The 24,573-nt window shown below is 39.2% G+C and overlaps 1 protein-coding gene across 1 annotated transcript; it reads right to left on the bottom strand.

Annotated features, from left to right (window-relative positions):
- Positions 1-1,447: 1,447 nt before the first annotated feature.
- Positions 1,448-21,983, bottom strand: LOC115821292 (carcinoembryonic antigen-related cell adhesion molecule 5-like). The gene is made up of 11 exons (XM_030785079.1): positions 21,916-21,983; positions 20,785-21,117; positions 13,656-13,934; positions 12,952-13,218; positions 5,626-5,901; positions 5,071-5,325; positions 4,745-4,874; positions 3,203-3,243; positions 2,974-3,002; positions 2,221-2,382; positions 1,448-1,849 (listed from the first exon to the last, which is right to left on the bottom strand). The coding sequence occupies exons 1-11, from the start codon at positions 21,965-21,967 to the stop codon at positions 1,790-1,792; spliced, it is 1,884 nt and encodes a 627-aa protein (XP_030640939.1). The 5' UTR covers positions 21,968-21,983; the 3' UTR covers positions 1,448-1,789.
- Between the last annotated feature and the right edge of the window lie 2,590 nt (positions 21,984-24,573).

Raw genomic sequence — 24,573 nt, 5'->3', positions numbered from 1 at the left:
CTGTGTCATGTAGTCTAGTAGACTACTGCGTGTGACATCGCACGCAGTGTGCTGGTATAGGCCTACATGGTCGCCGCACCACAAGTTAAGCTAGTGTAGCTGCCTAAAACTGCATGACTGAAGTTAAAGATGAGTGAACAAACAGCACCAGGAGACAAACTACAGACACCACCAGCCTCGCAATCTACACCGTTGGATTTAATTGCTGGACATAGATCATCCTCACTCACGTGGAGGTGGCTTGGCTTTGAGGAGACAAATGTTGCTCAAAAGACGGCATTCTGTAAACGACGTCGGAAATTGGCCGTTAAAGACAATTCGACACTAAATAAGACCTGTCTTCCTTAAATATGCTGTTTCCATTAATATCATCAGTAAGCAACAATTAATATCCTATCAACAGGAGCCAGCTAGTACAATATAAGACTTTTACAAACACATTTTTGAAGGCCGTAATATATTGTCTACTCACTGTTATCAATGAAATCCCAGAAAATAGCAAGATATCATTTTTTTGTCAATATCACACACCCCTGTGAACACCGATTTACATTTAATCAAACTCTGACTGCTTCACCTCACTCATTCTACAGAAAAATCACAGTGTGTCAAATAGAATGACAATTACAAAATCTCAGCTAGCACTATTTATCTGTGCAGCATTAAGCTAAATCTGATATAGAATATCACAAACAGGTTTGATAAATAAATAAAAAAAATGGTATGGTCAATTTGTCTAAGGTTGGTTTAAAATTTCTGTTTGCCAGAAAAGACCTGAGTCCATAACCCGTCAGACATCTGCAGACGACTGATTATCTGCTGATGAATTCAGTGCTGGAGTTCAGTTGTTGTCTGACATAGTAAGTGCACCACTGATTCATGTCTGTCAGAAATCATGACATCATCTCACAGAGTCTCTCAGCAGGTCTAACATCTGATCTGTTCCTCTCAGGTAAAAAGACCCTCATAAGTTATGCCATCGAACAACTAGAGAAACTGACACAGTTTCCCAGTTTGACCCATCACAGGTATTAAACTGACCAATACTGCATCAGACTCTCTGATGGCAGTGACTCAGAGTATGGAACAGAAAGGACCATGGGTCAAGATTCCCTGAGTGACGACTATGCGTAAAGATTCCTGGAGTGAGAACCGTAAGAAAGACTCCAAGGATTGGGAGTAAAGGCTCTTTGAGTGAGGACTTTAGATAAAGCCTCTAAGAGTAGAGTGTATGTACAGACTCTTTGAGTATGTACTGCAGGTAAAGACTCTTTGAGTATGTACTGTAGATAAAGGACTCTTTGAGTATGTACTGTAGGTAAAGACTCTTTGAATATGTACTGTAGATAAAGGACTCTTTGAGTATGTACTGTAGATAAAGGACTCTTTCAGTATGTGCTGTAGGTAAGGACTCTTTGAGTATGTACCGTAGGTAAAGACCCTTCTGAGTGAGGACAGGAGGTAAAAGCTTGAGGAAAAGGGCGGGGGGAGGGGGTAGGACTGCAGGTAGAGGATCTGTATGAACTATAGGAACTATATGAGGATCTGTATGAACTGAACAGTCAGTGAGGATGGTGTGAACTCAGAGGATGAAAACAAGAGAAGTTCCACTAGGTCATTGGGTCATGTCCATATCTGAGACATAGTTCTGTAAGATCTGCTCTGTTTAAAAAAATAAATTAATTTAAAAACAAAACAAAAACAAAAAATCGGTTCCCACACACAGGGAAGTATGACGACATTCTGTCCTGTTCTCACCACCAAAACCCAGTCCAGTCAACGCTGACACTCATTTCTTCTTCACCTGTGCGTAGGTGTCAGGTGACGTCTGGACTCCAGGTCTCGCAATCTGTTTTACACAAAGAAATATGATTCATTTCATACCTGCCTGAATGAGGCACATTTACTATGGTGTATTGGCCAATACATTAGTTTACTTTGTTCAGAGGGCGGGTAAATTAAATGAAAGAATCCTGAGCGTTCACATTGTCCTATCCCTTCTTCAGATCAGTCCATACAGAAAAGCCTTTCACTTACTCCACTGGCTCTGATGGCTAAGTTTATAAACTTTAACAATTCACATCCTAAACAGGAAAGATTGGATGCACAAGACAGTGGGATTTCACTCATTCAGATCCACATCAAACCCCCGATAAAGAGTTTTAAAATAAGAGTTTTCCTTTCCATTGAGTGAGGCAGAGCTATGATCACATGACTCACCTGAGAGTACTGGGTCTCACAGTTGACCTGCGGAGGTCTCTGATTGGCTGCAGCATTGCCTCTGACATCAGAGTACACCGTATTATCTCCACCCACATTCCCCAGCTGCACCTGCTCCCCATTGGCCTTCCGGAAGACTCTGACATCAGCATAGTTCACATCCTGATAGAGTTCAGAGAGAAAGAAAGAGAGAGAGAGAGAGAGAGAGAGAGAGAAAGAGAGAGAGAGAGAGAGAGAGAGAGAGAGTGAGAAAGAGAGAGTGAAAGAGAGAGAATGTTCTTTCCAAATCTCTGGTATAAATGTCCAAAACCTATGTTTATACAACTCATATGGATGATGGTATTAGTCTGCTCCGACCAAAAAAACAGAATCATCTCTGGACCTCTGGGCTCTCTGACATTACATATGGAGGGACAGGTTTCCATGACTACCATATTGCCTCCAAGTGTGAGCAGGTGTAGTAAAATGTGAGTGCTTTTCTTGTGGGAGCAAGGTTCACTCTCACAGTAAATAAGTCCCTTACCGTAAAGCTCAGAAGAACATTAGAGCTCCTTTAATTACCTCAGATTGTTAATGACAGTCAGAGTCCAGTTACAGTAACTATGTGTTTAAAGGTGAGATCCTTTCCCGTAAAGCTCTGTTTCATCTTTACTGTATGATCATTATATTAGTAATATAGAAAGGTCAAACAGGGGACACTCTACACTCAACCGTAACACAGGAAAGTGACCTTAGGAGTTCAGACAGACTCACCGTGTCTCCATTGTCCTGCTGGTGTGATGCTATAACACAGAAATAAGAAAAAAGAGAGAGAAAGAAACATGCATACATTTTATCAGTATGAAGATCAGCGACCCAATACTGAGAGTAAAATATGTAAACAGATGAGGATGTTAAGACATAGTGAAGGGTTTCATGGTAACGTGAACATGAAACACACACACACACATAGACACACATGCGTGCGCGTGCACCAACTTACTGTTATTCCCCTGTTTATCTTTTCCGCTTGCTGCGGATGATCTGCAGGGTGTAAACACATTGAGTTCAGTCCTAATTCATTTTTACATCAAAAACTGAGTGTGTTCTGACCCAACCTGTCCTGACTTCAGTCCAGCTGAGATGTCTCTGATCAATACTAACTCTCACTGTCTCTGCACTTCACACAAGAAATGTGTTAGTGACCAATATGGTATATCCTGATACGTCTTTAATGCTGTGAGCTAACGTCGCTAATACAGTTCTGTCTGACTTTCACATCATCTGTCACAGAGTCTCAGAAGAACAGGGCATTTCACACTAATTTTAAACTTTGACTCAGTGAGAAAACCACAAAGAGAAGGCAGACAGAAGAGACTGCGTATTTAAGAAGCTCATTCAGTTGTATTTGAATCCTCCTGCGTTAGCCTCAGATTCTCCTCTGAAGGTCAATTACTCCATCAGTTAATTTAGGGAGGTAGAGGAAGAACAAAGGGAAATTTCTCAACTTTAATTTCTCTGTTTCTCAAACTCAGAGAACTCTTGACACTGTAGAAGACGATATCCACTCACATACCTTATTACCCATAAACCACTGCTGAGTTACAAAGTGTTGATCTTAGACAAACTGAACCAGATTTCTGTGCAGGTCCAGTGTAAAAGTTTTACTCCTCTTGATACACGTGGCCTTTGTAAATTCTATTGTTTGAGAGTGTGGTCCTTCCTCTACTGAACCTCTGTGTCTCTGTCTCTGTGAACTCTGCTCTGTTGTGGTTTTGACTGAGTGAATAATTAGCCACTAAGTAAATATCACTGCAGCAGACAGAGACTTAAAACACATCACAGTCAATGTCATTGGGGAAGTTTTGTCCTCCTTTGATAAGTTGTGATTCAATACACTGAAGGTATCAAGCAACAAATTTCTCCATATTCTGCACAACAACATACATATACAACACAGCAACACAACTCACACATTTTGTACTTTTACAACATACCACTATGCATTCTACACAACAACACATCTATACACAACAACAACACATCTCTACACATTCTACATTACAACACACCTCTATGCACTGTACATAACAACAACAATACATCTCCACACACTCTACACACTAACTTTTAAACACTTTAAACAAAACAGACATTTAGACATTTAATACAATAACTGAAAGTTTGAAAGCTCACATGACATTATTCCAAGTAAAATTTTAACTGCATTACATTGTGGTAATGTTCTGAGTTTTACAATTTTCACATCAAAATGTTGCTTATCACAACACTTGTCTGTTAAGCTGGGTTTAATGGGAACATTACAATGGGCAACTCACAACCATGACTTTAGTCCAACAGTGTGGACAGTCTACGGGCCACAGACACATAACAGGGCTGACATGACCCTACAGAGTGCGACAGCTACTACTGCTGAGGAAACCATGAGTCTTATGATGTCTGATTTGATCTGTTCCTCAAAGAAACAACAAATTTAATCAAATCTCACTTGTAATGATGTATGGTATAACAAAAATGCCTTTACCTGTTTTTACTTTTTCTAAAGTAAAACACCAAACCAGCGACTCCTCCTATTCCAACTATCACCCCAATAATGATTCCAGCAATGGCTCCTCCAGAGAGACCCCCTCCTCCTCCACTGAGAGACCCCTCATCTACACACACACACAAATACACACACACACACACACACACACACACACACAGAAACACCCAAATTACACACACACACACACACACACACACATATATGTGCTAATCACATAACATCACTGATCATATAATGGCGTATATATAAGTGTGTAAGTATATTTACAGAGTTGTGTTTATAAACTCACAGTGAAAATTTACCTTTAACTGTTAAATGATGGTGAACTGTTGTGTTGAGTGAGGTGACACTGTTCCAGGCTGTGCAGGTGTAATTCCCACTGTGTGTGGAGTTAAAATTCTCTATGGAATATGAGGCTGTAGTTTCCCCTGTTTCTGTTCCATTCAACATCCAGATGAAGGAGGCAGGAGGTGTGGATTCAGCAGAGCACGTCAGAGTCACCTTTGACCCGACCTCCACCATATTCTGTCCACTGATGGCTACGTTCTCTGGTCCATCTGAAACACAGAGGCATCATGGGATGGTGTTTATCTGTCATTCTATTCATTTCTATAGTTACAATTTACAATTTGGTACTTAGCAGACACTTTTAGCCAAAGCGACTGACAATAAGTGCATCAGTCAGATCCTATTACCTCATAAACGGAGATCACAATAAGACTAATTTACCCTTCGTATTACGCCCCCTGGAATTCTTTGACAGTGAATGACAAACACAAATACAAGACAAGGGTTTTTTTTGTGTCTCTTTCTGTTTACGAATCATCATCAGTAAAGTGAATGTGTGTGACACTCACAGTTGACAGTCATTGTGTAGGTTGCAGCGTCAGAGCTGATAGGGTTACTGAGTCTACACTGGTATTCTCCACTGTCTGATCTCCTCACTGGACTGATGGACACTGATCTCAGATCAGCAGAGAAGATGATGCTGTTGCTAGGAGACAAAGATTGACCATCCTTCATCCATTCTGTGGTGATGTTGGAGCCAGTTCCCTCACAGGTTAAATTAGCAGAACTTTGATCTTCTATTAGGGGTTGTGCTGGACCAGTGAGGGAAACTCCAGATATTCTCTCTGGAATGAAAGAAGATAAAATCAGATGTTTAGATCAGGACTGTCTCAGTACCCCTTCCTGAGAGGACTTTTGACTTTAGAGGGGCTCTAGAGCCTTTTACTGTGAGATGAGTGTAAATATTGAGTCTCTGGTGAAAAACAAAGCAGGAAGGTACAGACTTGATAACCACATAAACAATGACACTTAAATCTTTCATCTGTGGGGTATTCCAGAAAGCAGGCTTAGAGAAAAGTTAGTTAACTCAGAGTAAGTAGTAAACCTCTGTCGTGCCAATGGTATGAGGAAAATTTGGTTAATGGTTCACTGTGAATATTAGACTTAACCAAAAGAACTACCTGAGTGATGTTCTAGTGGAGTTATTTACACACAAAAAGGGGTTGTGAGGAACGGAGGGAAAAGGGATGAGGAAGAAGAAGAGCAGGCCCAGCCACATTCAGGTATGAGAGACCGGAGTTACCGAGGTTGTTAGTTGGAGACCGTGAGCGAGACTTCGTGTCGGTGCCGTGAAAGTCTTTTAGCGTCGCGGATCTTCCGTAGCGGTGAGCCTGGGCTGATTCTTCGTGGAGACGAGCAGGACAGAACGGACGGACTTACATTACGGCTGATACAACCGGAGCTCAACTGGAGCTGAACCTTAGCGCAGCTGAACTGAACTGTAGGATAGCAGAGAGTCCGGCATTTTATCTGATTTGCAGACGGGGGGTGCTGCTATCCTTTTGGGGGTGTCTCTGCCTGAAAGGAGGAGACACTCCTTGGAATTTGGGAAGTATTAATTTGAGCTCGGTTGAAATAATTTTACATAACTTTTTCCCATTAAAGAATAGTAAAATTACGTCCGCGTACTTGAATCTACCGCATTTTATGCTCCCAAACAAGACCAAATATGGTTTCTTTACCATTAAAAACAGCACAGTTACACCGATGGTCATACAAATAGCTGCTCATGACTTGGCTCCTGGCTGTTTTTAAGTTTTACTGCGCATTTATGACCATACAAACAGTGCGTATTTAACTGATAATATCGTATGGTTAGTTTCGTTTTTCTTTTGTTCTACATAGTTTGTACCCGAATGGGGCAATGCAGATGAGGCCTCTGACATGGTCTGAATTCCATTTTCAAAGGGAAACTAACCTCCCGAGGTGATCTAGTCTCCCTCGTACTTAAACGTTATCAGCATTTGACCAAATGGTCTGGGGGTTGCTGCGCTAAAACATCGAGCCTGGCGTCTGTTAGGTGTTACCGCGAGTGGTTTCTGCTTTGGTATGCATTGGTCCTACACACAGGGAGGCCTGGGCCATAAAAGAGAGAACTGGGATCAAAGGGGATAGGGACAGAGAGGCGATAGAAGTGAGAGTGATAGAAATAGTTAGAGAAGGGTGAAAAAGGGGAAGAGAGTTTACACAACTGCAACTTTAATTACTAAGGAACACTTACGGTTAACAAATGTCCCTTTCTTTCTGAAAGCTGCGCAGTGTCTGCCCGACACCTCCTAATAGAAGAGCACTATGGCTTCATTCATCTAGCAAAACAAGCCATAGGGCTCTTCTATTAGGAGGTTTACTACTTACTCTGAGTTAACTGAGTTTTCACTAAACCTGCTTTCTGGAATACCCTCCTGGTGTTTCTCCCCAACACCATCCTTACCCTCTCTCTCTCCACCGTAACATGGTAAAGATCCCCAACACCACCCTTAACCTCTCTCTCCGCCTTAACATGGTAAAGATCCTCAACACCACCCTTAACCTCTCTCTCTCTCTCCACCTTAACATGGTAAAGATCCCCAACACCACCCTTAACCTCTCTCTCTCTCTCCACCTTAACATGGTAAAGATCCCCTACACCACCCTTAACCTCTCTCTCTCTCCACCTTAACATGGTAAAGATCCTCAACACCACCCTTAACCTCTCTCTCCACCTTAACATGGTAAAGATCCCCAACACCACCCTTAACCTCTCTCTCTCTCTCTGCCTTAACATGGTAAAGATCCCCAACACCACCCTTAACCTCTCTCTCTCTCCACCTTAACATGGTAAAGATCCCCAACACCACCCTTAACCTCTCTCTCTCTCCACCTTAACATGGTAAAGATCCCCAACACCACCCTTAACCTCTCTCTCTCTCTCCACCGTAACATGGTAAAGATCCCCTACACCACCCTTAACCTCTCTCTCTCTCCACCTTAACATGGTAAAGATCCTCAACACCACCCTTAACCTCTCTCTCCACCTTAACATGGTAAAGATCCCCAACACCACCCTTAACCTCTCTCTCTCTCTCTGCCTTAACATGGTAAAGATCCCCAACACCACCCTTAACCTCTCTCTCTCTCCACCTTAACATGGTAAAGATCCCCAACACCACCCTTAACCTCTCTCTCTCTCCACCTTAACATGGTAAAGATGTCTGGCCTGAGTCAGGGAACTCTGGACTACGGTTTAATGCATAAGTCATGTCATCTAACATTGTGTTAGGGGGTTGATTCTGTATCTATCATTGTCTACAGTGTATATACTCTCACTGGTATCTGACTGTCAGTAACACTGTAATAGGGTATGGGGCTATTTTATGTGTCTATAATTATCAGTAATAATGTCATTAGTAACGATTAAAAACAACATTATAATCACTCACAGCCAGTCTCACTAAAGCCTATTCAACATTCATGTTTAAACAAGTCAAACAAGACAGATTCATGTGTGATGTTCCTCAAGGTTTTATTCTTCAGCCTTCTTAAAGCTTTTTCCAGTGACATTTCACACTGAATCTACACAGTCGAAACCAGTTCTATAAAACCATTCGCCTGAAAACACTGTGTACCAACAAAGTCACAGTGAGATAAAAGAAAGCCCTCTGACACTAAACAAAACGCCTGGAGAACCATTTTCAGGGTGAAGATAGATCAGTTTGTAGCAGATTCATGATTTAATCTTAAATGAGAAGACAGACAAAGGACCATTTCAGACACTGAAGGCTGATCACATGTCGTCTGTACCTGAATAACAAACTCCATTAACTCCTTTGACTTATAATGATATTTGAGCTCTAAAACTTTATGATCTAAAACACTAAGACCTTATAAAGACCAATGCCTTATAGCAGTTTAGTTTATGAAGAACACCATTTGAATTTACAAAATTCATTTACCGAAGAGAAACTCAAATATTTGTTCTAATGATCAAATGCACTGTTCTGTGAACAAATTATTTCCATGTTGCTAGAGACATGTTCACAACCCCATCACTTTAGTGAAAAACTGAATTCGTTCATTGCAATGATAAAAAATTATTAGTTATTTCAGGACCTGAATAAACCATGTGATTACAGTAATGTTAGTTATTTCAGGACCTGACCAGTGTGTTTACAGTAATGTTAGTGTTAGTTATTTAGGGACCTGACCAGTGTGTTAACAGTAATGTTAGTGTTAGTTATTTCAGGATCTGACCAGTGTGTTAACAGTAATGTTAGTGTTAGTTATTTCAGGACCTGACCAGTGTGTTAACAGTAATGTTAGTGTTAGTTATTTCAGGACCTGACCAGTGTGTTAACAGTAATGTTAGTGTTAGTTATTTAGGGACCTGACCAGTGTGTTAACAGTAATGTTAGTGTTAGTTATTTAGGGATCTGACCAGTGTGTTAACAGTAATGTTAGTGTTAGTTATTTCAGGACCTGACCAGTGTGTTTACAGTAATGTTAGTGTTAGTTATTTAGGGACCTGACCAGTGTGTTTACAGTAATGTTAGTGTTAGTTATTTAGGGACCTGACCAGTGTGTTAACAGTAATGTTAGTGTTAGTTATTTAGGGATCTGACCAGTGTGTCTACAGTAATGTTAGTGTTAGTTATTTAGGGACCTGACCAGTGTGTCAACAGTAATGTTAGTATTAGTTATTTAGGGACCTGACCAGTGTGTTAACAGTAATGTTAGTGTTAGTTATTTAGGGACCTGACCAGTGTGTTAACAGTAATGTTAGTGTTAGTTATTTAGGGACCTGACCAGTGTGTTAACAGTAATGTTAGTGTTAGTTATTTAGGGACCTGACCAGTGTGTTAACAGTAATGTTAGTGTTAGTTATTTCAGGACCTGACCAGTGTGTTAACAGTAATGTTAGTGTTAGTTATTTAGGGACCTGACCAGTGTGTTAACAGTAATGTTAGTGTTAGTTATTTCAGGACCTGAACAGTGTGTTAACAGTAATGTTAGTGTTAGTTATTTCAGGACCTGACCAGTGTGTCTACAGTAATGTTAGTGTTAGTTATTTAGGGACCTGACCAGTGTGTTAACAGTAATGTTAGTGTTAGTTATTTAGGGACCTGACCAGTGTGTTAACAGTAATGTTAGTGTTAGTTATTTCAGGACCTGACCAGTGTGTTAACAGTAATGTTAGTGTTAGTTATTTAGGGACCTGACCAGTGTGTTAACAGTAATGTTAGTATTAGTTATTTCAGGACCTGACCAGTGCGTTAACAGTAATGTTAGTATTAGTTATTTCAGGACCTGACCAGTGTGTTTACAGTAATGTTAGTGTTAGTTATTTAGGGACCTGACCAGTGTGTTAACAGTAATGTTAGGGTTAGTTATTTAGGGACCTGACCAGTGTGTTTACAGTAATGTTAGTGTTAGTTATTTCAGGACCTGACCAGTGTGTTTACAGTAATGTTAGTGTTAGTTATTTAGGGACCTGACCAGTGTGTTAACAGTAATGTTAGTGTTAGTTATTTAGGGACCTGACCAGTGTGTTAACAGTAATGTTAGTGTTAGTTATTTAGGGACCTGACCAGTGTGTTAACAGTAATGTTAGTATTAGTTATTTAGGGACCTAACCAGTGTGTTAACAGTAATGTCAGTTTTAGTTATTTAGGGACCTGACCAGTGTGTTAACAGCAATGTTAGTGTTAGTTATTTAGGGACCTGACCAGTGTGTCTACAGTAATGTTAGTGTTAGTTATTTCAGGACCTGACCAGTGTGTTAACAGTAATGTTAGTGTTAGTTATTTCAGGACCTGACCAGTATGTTAACAGTAATGTTAGTGTTAGTTATTTCAGGACCTGACCAGTGTGTTTACAGTAATGTTAGTGTTAGTTATTTCAGGACCTGACCAGTGTGTTAACAGTAATGTTAGTGTTAGTTATTTAGGGACCTGACCAGTGTGTTAACAGTAATGTTAGTGTTAGTTATTTAGGGACCTGACCAGTGTGTTAACAGTAATGTTAGTGTTAGTTATTTAGGGACCTGACCAGTGTGTCTACAGTAATGTTAGTGTTAGTTATTTAGGGACCTGACCAGTGTGTCTACAGTAATGTTAGTGTTAGTTATTTAGGGACCTGACCAGTGTGTTAACAGTAATGTTAGTGTTAGTTATTTAGGGACCTGACCAGTGTGTTAACAGTAATGTTAGTGTTAGTTATTTCAGGACCTGACCAGTGTGTTAACAGTAATGTTAGTGTTAGTTATTTCAGGACCTGACCAGTGTGTTTACAGTAATGTTAGTGTTAGTTATTTCAGGACCTGACCAGTGTGTTAACAGTAATGTTAGTGTTAGTTATTTAGGGACCTGACCAGTGTGTTAACAGTAATGTTAGTGTTAGTTATTTAGGGACCTGACCAGTGTGTTAACAGTAATGTTAGTGTTAGTTATTTAGGGACCTGACCAGTGTGTCTACAGTAATGTTAGTGTTAGTTATTTAGGAATCTGACCAGTGTGTTAACAGTAATGTTAGTGTTAGTTATTTAGGGACCTGACCAGTGTGTTAACAGTAATGTTAGTGTTAGTTATTTAGGGACCTGACCAGTGTGTCTACAGTAATGTTAGTGTTAGTTATTTAGGGACCTGACCAGTGTGTTTACAGTAATGTTAGTGTTAGTTATTTAGGGACCTGACCAGTGTGTTAACAGTAATGTTAGTGTTAGTTATTTAGGGACCTGACCAGTGTGTCTACAGTAATGTTAGTGTTAGTTATTTCGGGACCTGACCAGTGTGTCTACAGTAATGTTAGTGTTAGTTATTTAGGGACCTGACCAGTGTGTTAACAGTAATGTTAGTGTTAGTTATTTCAGGACCTGACCAGTGTGTTAACAGTAATGTTAGTGTTAGTTATTTAGGGACCTGACCAGTGTGTCTACAGTAATGTTAGTGTTAGTTATTTAGGGACCTGACCAGTGTGTTAACAGTAATGTTAGTGTTAGTTATTTCAGGACCTGACCAGTGTGTTTACAGTAATGTTAGTGTTAGTTATTTAGGGACCTGACCAGTGTGTTTACAGTAATGTTAGTGTTAGTTATTTAGGGATCTGACCAGTGTGTTAACAGTAATGTTAGTGTTAGTTATTTCAGGACCTGACCAGTGTGTTAACAGTAATGTTAGTGTTAGTTATTTAGGGACCTGACCAGTGTGTTGACAGTAATGTTAGTGTTAATTATTTAGGGATCTGACCAGTGTGTTAACAGTAATGTTAGTGTTAGTTATTTCAGGACCTGACCAGTGTGTTAACAGTCCTGTGCAGTGATGTGTAAATGTGTCTCACAGTGTTTACACATTCTGGGCAAGGCTGTCCTCCACTTTCCTCCTCCTTCTCCCAGTACAGTGAATGCAATGGGACCAGTGACTCACCCAGTACAGTGATGTTAATGGGGCCAGTGACTCACCCAGTACAGTGATGTTAATGAAACCAGTGACTCACCTAGTACAGTGATGTTAATGGGACCAGTCACTCACTCAGTACAATGATGGTGACGCACCAGTACAGTATATTACTTGGCCAGTGACTCATCCAGTACAGTGATGGTAATGGGAGTAGTGACTTACCCAGTACAGTCATGGTAATGAAACCAGTCATTGACCCAGTACAGTGATGTTAATGAAACCAGTGGCTCACCCAGTACAGTGATAATCAGGGACCAGTGACTCACCCAGTACAGTGATGTTAACAGGACCAGTGACTCACCCAGTACAGAGATGATAATGGGGCCAGTGACTCACCCAGTACAGTGATGTTAACAGGACCAGTGACTCACCCAGTACAGTGATGTTAATGGACCAGTGACTCACCCAGTACAGTGATGATAGTGGGACCAGATGTGCTGTATCTCAGGGTTCTGTTGTTATGGGCCCAGCAGGTGTAGCTGCCACTCTGACTGGTCTGAATGTTGTCCAGTTTGAGTTCTGAACCCTCTCTGCCCAGCAGAGCTCCGTTCAGCGCCCACTGAAACTGGGCATTGGGTCTGGACTGAGCTGAGCAGGTGAGTGTGAGGTTAGAACCTGAACTGTAGACTGGGTTCTGAGGGGTCACAGTGACTGCTGGTTTATCTGGGCCATCTGTAATAAAATGGTCCATTTAAAAAACCATTACAGTACACACAGGACAGTCAGCAGTGACTCTGTCACACTGGGACAAACGTGTGTGTGTGTGTGCGTGTGTATCTGTGTTTGTGGGTGTGCATGTGTGTATGTGTGTGCGTGTGTGTATGTGCATGTGTGCATGTGTGCGTGTATGTGTGTGTATATGTATGTGTGTGTTTGAGTGTGTGTGTGTGTCTGTATTTGTGTATCTCTATGTGTGATTAAAGAGTCACTCAGTAAAGACAGTGTTAACACTGGTTTACAGTGGTGGAGACTCACAACCACAGACTGCGTGACTTTCATATAGAGCAGAGTCACATTCAGTAAACCAATCAAACATGAGGAAACTGATCAGTGACAGTGACTGATCCATATGAGTGTGAGTGTGGAGGAGAACAGAGTCATTCACTCACAGTCAATGCTGAGGGTTATCGACTGACTCGTTTGTTTACTGACAGGGTTAAACACTTCACATGTGTAAGGTCCCCTGTCAGATCTGTTCACACTGGAAATGGTGAGAGTTCGGTTTCCGTCACTGAGCTGGACACGTCCAACGGCCGTGACCTCAGAGTTGTCAATCAGCCAGTGGAATGAGAGGGAGGAGCCAGAGGCGGAGCATGTGAGAGTGACAGAGCTGTTGAACTCCACCAGGTCTGTGTCATTGACTGATACAGTTACACTAGAGACTCGTTCTGGGAATTAAAAACATTAAAATAACATAAAATAGACAATTAATGTTATTTCATATTGTTTTTAAAATAATATAAAATAAACACTATATGAGCAGACAGGACTCTAATAATTCGACCTTTGTATAAAACTTGAGTACACAGTTCACCAGTTTACAATTCTAGATTATTTCTGTGTTGGCCCAGTGAAGAACAATGTAAAGACAGTTAGAGGATACTAAACACTGGTAAATTTGCTAATGTACATCTAGTCCTAATGTGGACCATACAGAATCCAAAAAAAGATTCATGCACACATAATCTGTCTTGCAGTAGGTTTCCCATATGATTTGTGTTTTATGTATTTTATTGTTCTGATATTCTGCAAAAAGTGCATGTCTGAGTGTTTCCTGGGACACTGACAGTGTCTTAATGCAGATTCATTGTGCTGTTTAAATCAAAGCCTTTCATGCTTTTAACGCAACAGTTCACCAATGATCAAATCTCTGATCAAACCTGATCCATCAATACATCAGTCACTATGAACATCTCTGATCAAACCTGATCCATCAGTAATACATCAGTCACTATGATCATCTCTGATCAAACCTGATCCATCAGTATACATCAGTCACTATAAACATCTCTGATCCAACCTGATCCATCAGTAATACATCAGTCACTATGATCATCTCTGATCAAACCTGATCCATCAGTAATACATCAGTCACTATCAACATCTCTGATCCAACCTGATCCATCAATAATACATCAGTCACTATGATCATCTCTGATCAAACCTGATCCATCAGTAATACATCAGTCGCTGTCAACATCTCTGATCAAACCTGATCAATCAGTAATACATCAGTCACTTATACATCTCTGATAAAACCTGATCCATCAGTAATACATCAGTCGCTATCAACATCTCTGATCAAACCTGATCAATCAGTAATACATCAATCACTGTCAACATCTCTGATCCAACCTGATCCATCAGTAATACATCAGTCACTATAAACATCTCTGATCAAACCTGATCCATCAGTAATACATCAGTCACTATAAACATCTCTGATCAAACCTGATCCATCAGTAATACATCAGTCACTATCAAGATCTCTGATCAAACCTGATCCATCAGTCATACATCAGTCACTATAAACATCTCTGATCAAACCTGATCCATCAGTAATACATCAATCACTGTCAACATCTCTGATCAAACCTGATCCATCAATAATACATCAGTCACTATCAACATCTCTGATCAAACCTGATCCATCAATAATACATCAGTCACTATCAACATCTCTGATCCAATCTGATCCATCAGTAATACATCAGTCACTATAAACATCTCTGATTAAACCTGATCCATCAGTAATACATCAGTCACTGTGAACATCTCTCATCAAACCTGATCCATCAGTAATACATCAGTCACTATGATCATCTCTGATCAAACCTGATCCATCAGTAAAACATCAGTCACTATGAACATCTCTGATCAAACCTGATCCATCAGTAATACATCAGTCACTATGATCATCTCTGATCAAACCTGATCCATCAGTAATACATCAGTCACTATGATCATCTCTGATCAAACCTGATCCATCAGTAATACATCAGTCACTGTGAACATCTCTCATCAAACCTGATCCATCAGTAATACATCAGTCACTATGATCATCTCTGATCAAACCTGATCCATCAGTAATACATCAGTCACTATCAAGATCTCTGATCAAACCTGATCCATCAGTCATACATCAGTCACTATAAACATCTCTGATCCAACCTGATCCATCAGTAATACATCAGTCACTATAAACATTTCTGATCAAACCTGATCCATCAATAATACATCAGTCACTATAAACATCTCTGATCAAACCTGATCCATCAATAATACATCAGTCACTATGAACATCTCTGATCCAACCTGATCCATCAGTCATACATCAGTCACTATCAACATCTCTGATCAAACCTGATCAATCAGTAATACATCAGTCACTGTGAACATCTCTGATCAAACCTGATCCATCAGTCATACATCAGTCACTATGATCATCTCTGATCAAACCTGATCCATCAGTAATACATCAGTCACTATCAACATCTCTGATCAAACCTGATCCATCAGTAATACATCAGTCACTATCAAGATCTCTGATCAAACCTGATCCATCAGTCATACATCAGTCACTATAAACATCTCTGATCAAACCTGATCAATCAGTAATACATCAATCACTGTCAACATCTCTGATCCAACCTGATCCATCAATAATACATCAGTCACTATAAACATCTCTGATCAAACCTGATCCATCAGTAATACATCAGTCACTATGATCATCTCTGATCAAACCTGATCCATCAGTAATACATCAGTCACTATCAAGATCTCTGATCAAACCTGATCCATCAGTAATACATCAGTCACTATCAACATCTCTGATCCAACCTGATCCATCAATAATACATCAGTCACTATGATCATCTCTGATCAAACCTGATCCATCAGTAATACATCAGTCGCTGTCAACATCTCTGATCAAACCTGATCAATCAGTAATACATCAGTCACTTATACATCTCTGATAAAACCTGATCCATCAGTAATACATCAGTCGCTATCAACATCTCTGATCAAACCTGATCAATCAGTAATACATCAATCACTGTCAACATCTCTGATCCAACCTGATCCATCAGTAATACATCAGTCACTATAAACATCTCTGATCAAACCTGATCCATCAGTAATACATCAGTCACTATAAACATCTCTGATCAAACCTGATCCATCAGTAATACATCAGTCACTATCAAGATCTCTGATCAAACCTGATCCATCAGTCATACATCAGTCACTATAAACATCTCTGATCAAACCTGATCCATCAGTAATACATCAATCACTGTCAACATCTCTGATCAAACCTGATCCATCAATAATACATCAGTCACTATCAACATCTCTGATCAAACCTGATCCATCAATAATACATCAGTCACTATCAACATCTCTGATCCAACCTGATCCATCAGTAATACATCAGTCACTATAAACATCTCTGATTAAACCTGATCCATCAGTAATACATCAGTCACTGTGAACATCTCTCATCAAACCTGATCCATCAGTAATACATCAGTCACTATGATCATCTCTGATCAAACCTGATCCATCAGTAAAACATCAGTCACTATGAACATCTCTGATCAAACCTGATCCATCAATAATACATCAGTCACTATAAACATCTCTGATCCAACCGGATCCATCAATAATACATCAGTCACTATAAACATCTCTGATTAAACCTGATCCATCAGTAATACATCAGTCACTGTGAACATCTCTCATCAAACCTGATCCATCAGTAATACATCAGTCACTATGATCATCTCTGATCAAACCTAATCCATCAGTAATACATCAGTCACTATGAACATCTCTGATCAAACCTGATCCATCAATAATACATCAGTCACTATAAACATCTCTGATCCAACCTGATCCATCAGTAATACATCAGTCACTATAAACATTTCTGATCAAACCTGATCCATCAATAATACATCAGTCACTATAAACATCTCTGATCAAACCTGATCCATCAATAATACATCAGTCACTATGAACATCTCTGATCCAACCTGATCCATCAGTCATACATCAGTCACTATCAACATCTCTGATCAAACCTGATCAATCAGTAATACATCAGTCACTGTGAACATCTCTGATCAAACCTGATCCATCAGTCATACATCAGTCACTATGATCATCTCTGATCAAACCTGATCCATCAGTAATACATCAGTCACTATGAACATCTCTGATCAAACCTGATCCATCAGTAATACATCAGTCACTATCAAGATCTCTGATCAAACCTGATCCATCAGTCATACATCAGTCACTATAAACATCTCTGATCAAACCTGATCAATCAGTAATACATCAATCACTGTCAACATCTCTGATCCAACCTGATCCATCAATAATACATCAGTCACTATAAACATCTCTGATCAAACCTGATCCATCAGTAATACATCAGTCACTATGATCATCTCTGATCAAACCTGATCCATCAGTAATACATCAGTCACTATCAAGATCTCTGATCAAACCTGATCCATCAGTAATACATCAGTCACTATAAACATCTCTGATCAAACCTGATCCATCAGTCATACATCAATCACTGTCAACATCTCTGATCCAACCTGATCCATCAATAATACATCAGTCACTATCAACATCTCTGATCAAACCTGATCCATCAGTCATACATCAGTCACTATGAACATCTCTGATTAAACCTGATCAATCAGTAATACATCAGTCACTATCAACATCTCTGATCAAACCTGATCCATCAGTAATACATCAGTCACTATGAACATCTCTGATCAAACCTGATCCATCAATAATACATCAGTCACTATGAACATCTCTGATCAAAGCTGATCCATCAGTAATACATCAGTCACTATCAACATCTCTGATCAAACCTGATCCATCAGTAATACATCAGTCACTATGAACATCTCTGATCAAACCTGATCCATAAATAATACATCAGTCACTATGAACATCTCTGATCCAACCTGATCCATCAGTAATACATCAGTCACTATCAACATCTCTGATCAAACCTGATCAATCAGTAATACATCAGTCACTGTGAACATCTCTGATCCAACCTGATCCATCAGTCATACATCAGTCACTATGATCATCTCTGATCAAACCTGATCCATCAGTAATACATCAGTCACTATGAACATCTCTGATCAAACCTGATCCATCAGTCATACATCAGTCACTATCAAGATCTCTGATCAAACCTGATCCATCAGTCATACATCAGTCACTATAAACATCTCTGATCAAACCTGATCAATCAGTAATACATCAATCACTGTCAACATCTCTGATCCAACCTGATCCATCAATAATACATCAGTCACTATAAACATCTTTGATCAAACCTGATCCATCAGTAATACATCAGTCACTATGATCATCTCTGATCAAACCTGATCCATCAGTAATACATCAGTCACTATCAAGATCTCTGATCAAACCTGATCCATCAGTAATACATCAGTCACTATAAACATCTCTGATCAAACCTGATCCATCAGTCATACATCAATCACTGTCAACATCTCTGATCCAACCTGATCCATCAATAATACATCAGTCACTATCAACATCTCTGATCAAACCTGATCCATCAGTCATACATCAGTCACTATCAACATCTCTGATTAAACCTGATCAATCAGTAATACATCAGTCACTATCAACATCTCTGATCAAACCTGATCCATCAGTAATACATCAGTCACTATGAACATCTCTGATCAAACCTGATCCATCAATAATACATCAGTCACTATGAACATCTCTGATCAAAGCTGATCCATCAGTAATACATCAGTCACTATCAACATCTCTGATCAAACCTGATCCATCAGTAATACATCAGTCACTATGAACATCTCTGATCAAACCTGATCCATCAATAATACATCAGTCACTATGAACATCTCTGATCCAACCTGATCCATCAGTCATACATCAGTCACTATCAACATCTCTGATCAAACCTGATCAATCAGTAATACATCAGTCACTGTGAACATCTCTGATCAAACCTGATCCATCAGTCATACATCAGTCACTATGATCATCTCTGATCAAACCTGATCCATCAGTAATACATCAGTCACTATCAACATCTCTGATCAAACCTGATCCATCAGTAATACATCAGTCACTATCAAGATCTCTGATCAAACCTGATCCATCAGTCATACATCAGTCACTATAAACATCTCTGATCAAACCTGATCAATCAGTAATACATCAATCACTGTCAACATCTCTGATCCAACCTGATCCATCAATAATACATCAGTCACTATAAACATCTCTGATCCAACCTGATCCATCAGTAATACATCAGTCACTATGATCATCTCTGATCAAACCTGATCCATCAGTAATACATCAGTCACTATCAAGATCTCTGATCAAACCTGATCCATCAGTAATACATCAGTCACTATAAACATCTCTGATCAAACCTGATCCATCAGTCATACATCAATCACGGTCAACATCTCTGATCCAACCTGATCCATCAATAATACATCAGTCACTATCAACATCTCTGATCAAACCTGATCCATCAGTCATACATCAGTCACTATGAACATCTCTGATCAAACCTGATCCATCAGTAATACATCAGTCACTATGATCATCTCTGATCAAACCTGATCCATCAGTAATACATCAGTCACTATCAAGATCTCTGATCAAACCTGATCTATCAGTAATACATCAGTCACTATGATCATCTCTGATCCAACCTGATCCATCAGTAATACATCAGTCACTATGAACATCTCTGATCAAACCTGATCCATCAGTAATACATCAGTCACTATGAACATCTCTGATCAAACCTGATCCATCAATAATACATCAGTCACTATGAACATCTCTGATCAAAGCTGATCCATCAGTAATACATCAGTCACTATCAACATCTCTGATCAAACCTGATCCATCAGTAATACATCCTGTTGGTACTGGTACTGGTACTGGGTTCTGAAAAGTGTGTGGTTCTTCTGGTCCCCAGTGCTGGACCCAAAAACCGGTCCTTAGACAGACAGCAGCCCCACAGGATACTAGAACCTCTGTACTGTAATTGACCCATAAAACTGCTTTTTCTGACAAACTGCTACTCTACAAGAGTCCAACCACTTTTATCCAGGCTAAACAGAACTGGACTCAACAAGATCTTGTGCTGAAAATCAGTAAACTCACCAAACACATTAAGAGCAGTCTGGTCTCGTCGTGCCATTCCTTCAGCAGTTGTTATAGCCAGTTGGTAAGTTCCAGAATCATACAGAGTTAAATCTCTGAGTTCCAGGGCTCCAGTGTAAATGTTCACACTGACTCTGTCTCTGTAGGCAGGTCCTGTACTGTTACCAGAGGAGTCATATCTGATGATGATATTAGTAAGACCATTAAAAGACCAGGTCACTGTCAGGAGTGGTGTTGATGTAGGAGTGATGGTGGAGGTGAACAGAACATTTTCTCCCACTGCTCCATACACAGGTCCAGGAGGAAACAGCCCATCCTGACCCTGACACAGTCCTGAAGAGAGAGAGAGTGATAAAGTGTTTCATAATATTTTGTTTTAAACAACTTGACAGTTTCACATGAAGGCTTCTCTTCACATTTTACAGTCTTTTTGATTAAGACTTTTACTCTTCGACACAGGACTGTGACTGAATAGAATAAATGAAAATTTCCTGAAAGAAAAAATGAATGAAATTAAAATACAGATTAATATTGACAGTCACTGCATCTACAGTAATTGAGAACATGTAGTCTGAGTGATAGAAATAGATTAGTTGGCTGATATATTCTCAGTAATAGTTCGATTTATCATACTGTTTATTAGTCTACTTGAAGCTGGGATAAATTAACTATTTTCCCTTTAAACATCTCACATTCAGCAGTGAGAAGAACTGGTTCCTTTCATTTCTAAGACAATAATTCGTTCATTTCTCTTATGTATGACTCTGACAATGCAAGCATCTCTGTTTTAAATGTCACTATGGATTTTCTTTTCATGTTTCGTTAGAAAAACAGAAATACACTACTAATAGAATACACTACTTGTGCCATAACCCGACTTTTTTGTGATGTTTAAATTGTGCAGATCGTCGTGTGAATGACTCAGAGCACAAATCAGCTGACGTATTCTGTTTCAAGACCCCAAACAAAAAGAGAACCGAAGCACAGGCAAAAGTAGACATTTCGACAGAATCTCTACAGCGCAAAGGCAGGAAGTTTCTTCGATGTACTCTTTATGCCGCAGGACGATTGTAAACAACTATTTATTTTGTATGACACACAAACACACATTTCACAGACGCATTCTCTTACCGACAAAAGACAGCAAGGATACGATAGTCAACGCTGAGCCACCCAAGTCCATCTGGTTCTGGCTGTTATCAAAGAGAAGGCGAGTCTGCTCTCAGAGAAACTCAGATGTCACTCTCAACTTGAACACGCCTTTGTCACAGAAACACGGGGCGATTGGCCGCCGAATCAGATGATTTCAGAGTAATTTCGCGCCCGCTACCTATAAAGGAATAGATGGAATTAAATCATATATGCAAGAATTATGAAGTTGTATAGGCTGCTTCCACCGTGGCACACCAAGATGTCAATCTATTTAAATCAATAGTTTTTGTTTTTCTGTCTCCATCACTAGCAGATGCTGTTACTGGACCACTCCTGCTCCAGTCTTGCTCTGACAGCCGTAAATTTATCAGTCAAGAGCAGAATAGTGGGTCATCTGGAATCTAACTTGTAATTGTATGTTTCCCCCATGAGACTACTGTCAAATACACTGTAATCCCGAACGTTCAAATCACTTAATTCTATTAAATAGTGTAAATTTAAAATGTCCTAAACCTATAAATTGTACTGACATAAAATTTTTGAGTTGTTATAACATGTAATCCAGTTTTGACTTATACAAACTAAACACTTTTGATTAATTTCAAATCACTTTTGGATCAAGTATTATGATCTCCAGATTAATAATTCACTATAGTTTAAAATTTCGGAATTCTAACGTCTCATGTCAGCGCCGCGGTGTATTATGGGTCGCCTCCGTTTACATTTGCTTTAGCAAACTTTCTACTGAGATTGAAAAGAGTTTTTTAAAAAGAGAGCGGTCACTACGGTCGTCAAGATGCTGTTCTAGTAACTCAATTTAATTTTGCATTTAAATATTACTTTATTATTACATATTACTAAAATAATTGAGCTGATATAATCAGTAATTTGTTTTAACTTACCTTAAATAGTACAAGCAATTATAACTTTAAAAATTTAGCTCTGAACACTTCTCAGTTCTGAGTTAATTAACTTAAATTTTTTTAAGGCAATCAGTTGCCTTAATTGTTTTAAGTTCTGCTAATTTATTCTGGTTTAAAGTGTCACTTAATCTAGGGAGCGCACCAGTGTCACAATTAAAAACATAAAAAGGCATTTTTTTCCCTTTTTTACTTTTCACCATTATGAATCTGGCACACTTTCCCAATTTTTGCTCCAGTTTTTAATCATTTTACACACTTTTTAATTTAATAACATTGTGGCTGCATGACCTTCAGAAGTCAAACCAAAATTAAGGTATTCAAATCGTGATTCAAATAATAATGGAGATCTGTTATTGGTTTCCATCCATTTGGTTTCAGCTGTTGGTCATTCACACACCATGCTACTGAAGTTAATATAATGGAAAATATAATTAGAAAAAATGTTAAAGCGGTGCACTGGAAGTCAAAGTGTTATTCCATGTTCCTCATAGTCTAAGGTAGAAAGCAGAGACCAAAAATACTGAAACTGAAGCATAGATATTATGGAAATATGACATAGTAATTTTCCTATCTTTTCAGGTCAGTACTGGTGTCAATGTTGATGAAGACTGTTTCTGGACACATAGATCATATTGTCCATAAATATCCTGTCAAATCACCATGGAATAATGCAGTGGATTTGTCTCGCCATGCCATTCAAATGTCGCCAAATTTAATTCTCCGCTCTGTACTCACAATCATAATACTCTCTTATGGAGTAAACTTTGAGTGTATTCTGCACAGGCAATGGGGATTTGTCAGTTGAGGACAATGCTGTGAGTGGAACTTCCTTAAAAGCTGCCCCGGTAATTTGGTTATCACACTGAATGTTTAGTTCAATTGTAAGAGCACCTGACTCCCAAAACTGAGGACAGCAGTTCAAATTTAGTTTGCCCTGAACCCATCACTTTAAGCATTACTTAATATTTATGTTCATACTTCATATCCTGTCTCAAATGAATTGTCTTTTAGTGGCTATATCATAACACTATTAAATTATTGATAGTTATATTCACATTTATATTACAAAGAGCATAGCAACCAGGCCTAAATCAACACATCTCATTACTCAGAAGAGAGTGCCAAGAACCACTCCATGGGCTATATATAGATTTAGTGCATACATTGGTTCACTTTTCTAATACAAGTGCAGTTAGTGGTTAAGATTCCAGAGGGATCTGAAAAGGGTGTTTTTGTATGTGTCTAGTGCGTCACAGCGTCTGATGGAAAGAGCAAACTCATTCCACCATTTTGGAGTGGGTTTTATAAAGATCCATGATTATGATTTTAACCTATGTGCAGTTAGTAGTCTTTTTGCTAAACTATACCTGAACAGGCAGCCTGTGTCATATTATACAATATTGTGGATTTGAGAATTTTTAAAATCATCAGATTAAGATTAGATTGTTTCACAATATTTATCTACATAATGTGTCCCCTACTCTCCTCATGAACTTCATATGATTGGTTATGCCTTTCGAATTCTCTCTGTGTTTGGAGTCAATGGCACTGTTATTTAGCGATGTTTAGTGACACCTGTTGGAGATGTGTGGATTATTTTAGTCTCAGAAACGGTTTGGTTGTCCCTCCCCTCAGGGTGCGGACTATGTTTGTAGCAGAGAACATGATTTGACAAACAGCATTTCCTGTATCCTCAGTGACATTAATAGAACAG

The sequence above is a fragment of the Chanos chanos genome, chromosome 9, assembly GCF_902362185.1.
Source record: "Chanos chanos chromosome 9, fChaCha1.1, whole genome shotgun sequence".
NCBI lineage: Eukaryota > Metazoa > Chordata > Actinopteri > Gonorynchiformes > Chanidae > Chanos > Chanos chanos.
Note: the sequence above shows the minus strand (reverse complement) of the source record. Positions and strands in the feature narration are given on the sequence as shown.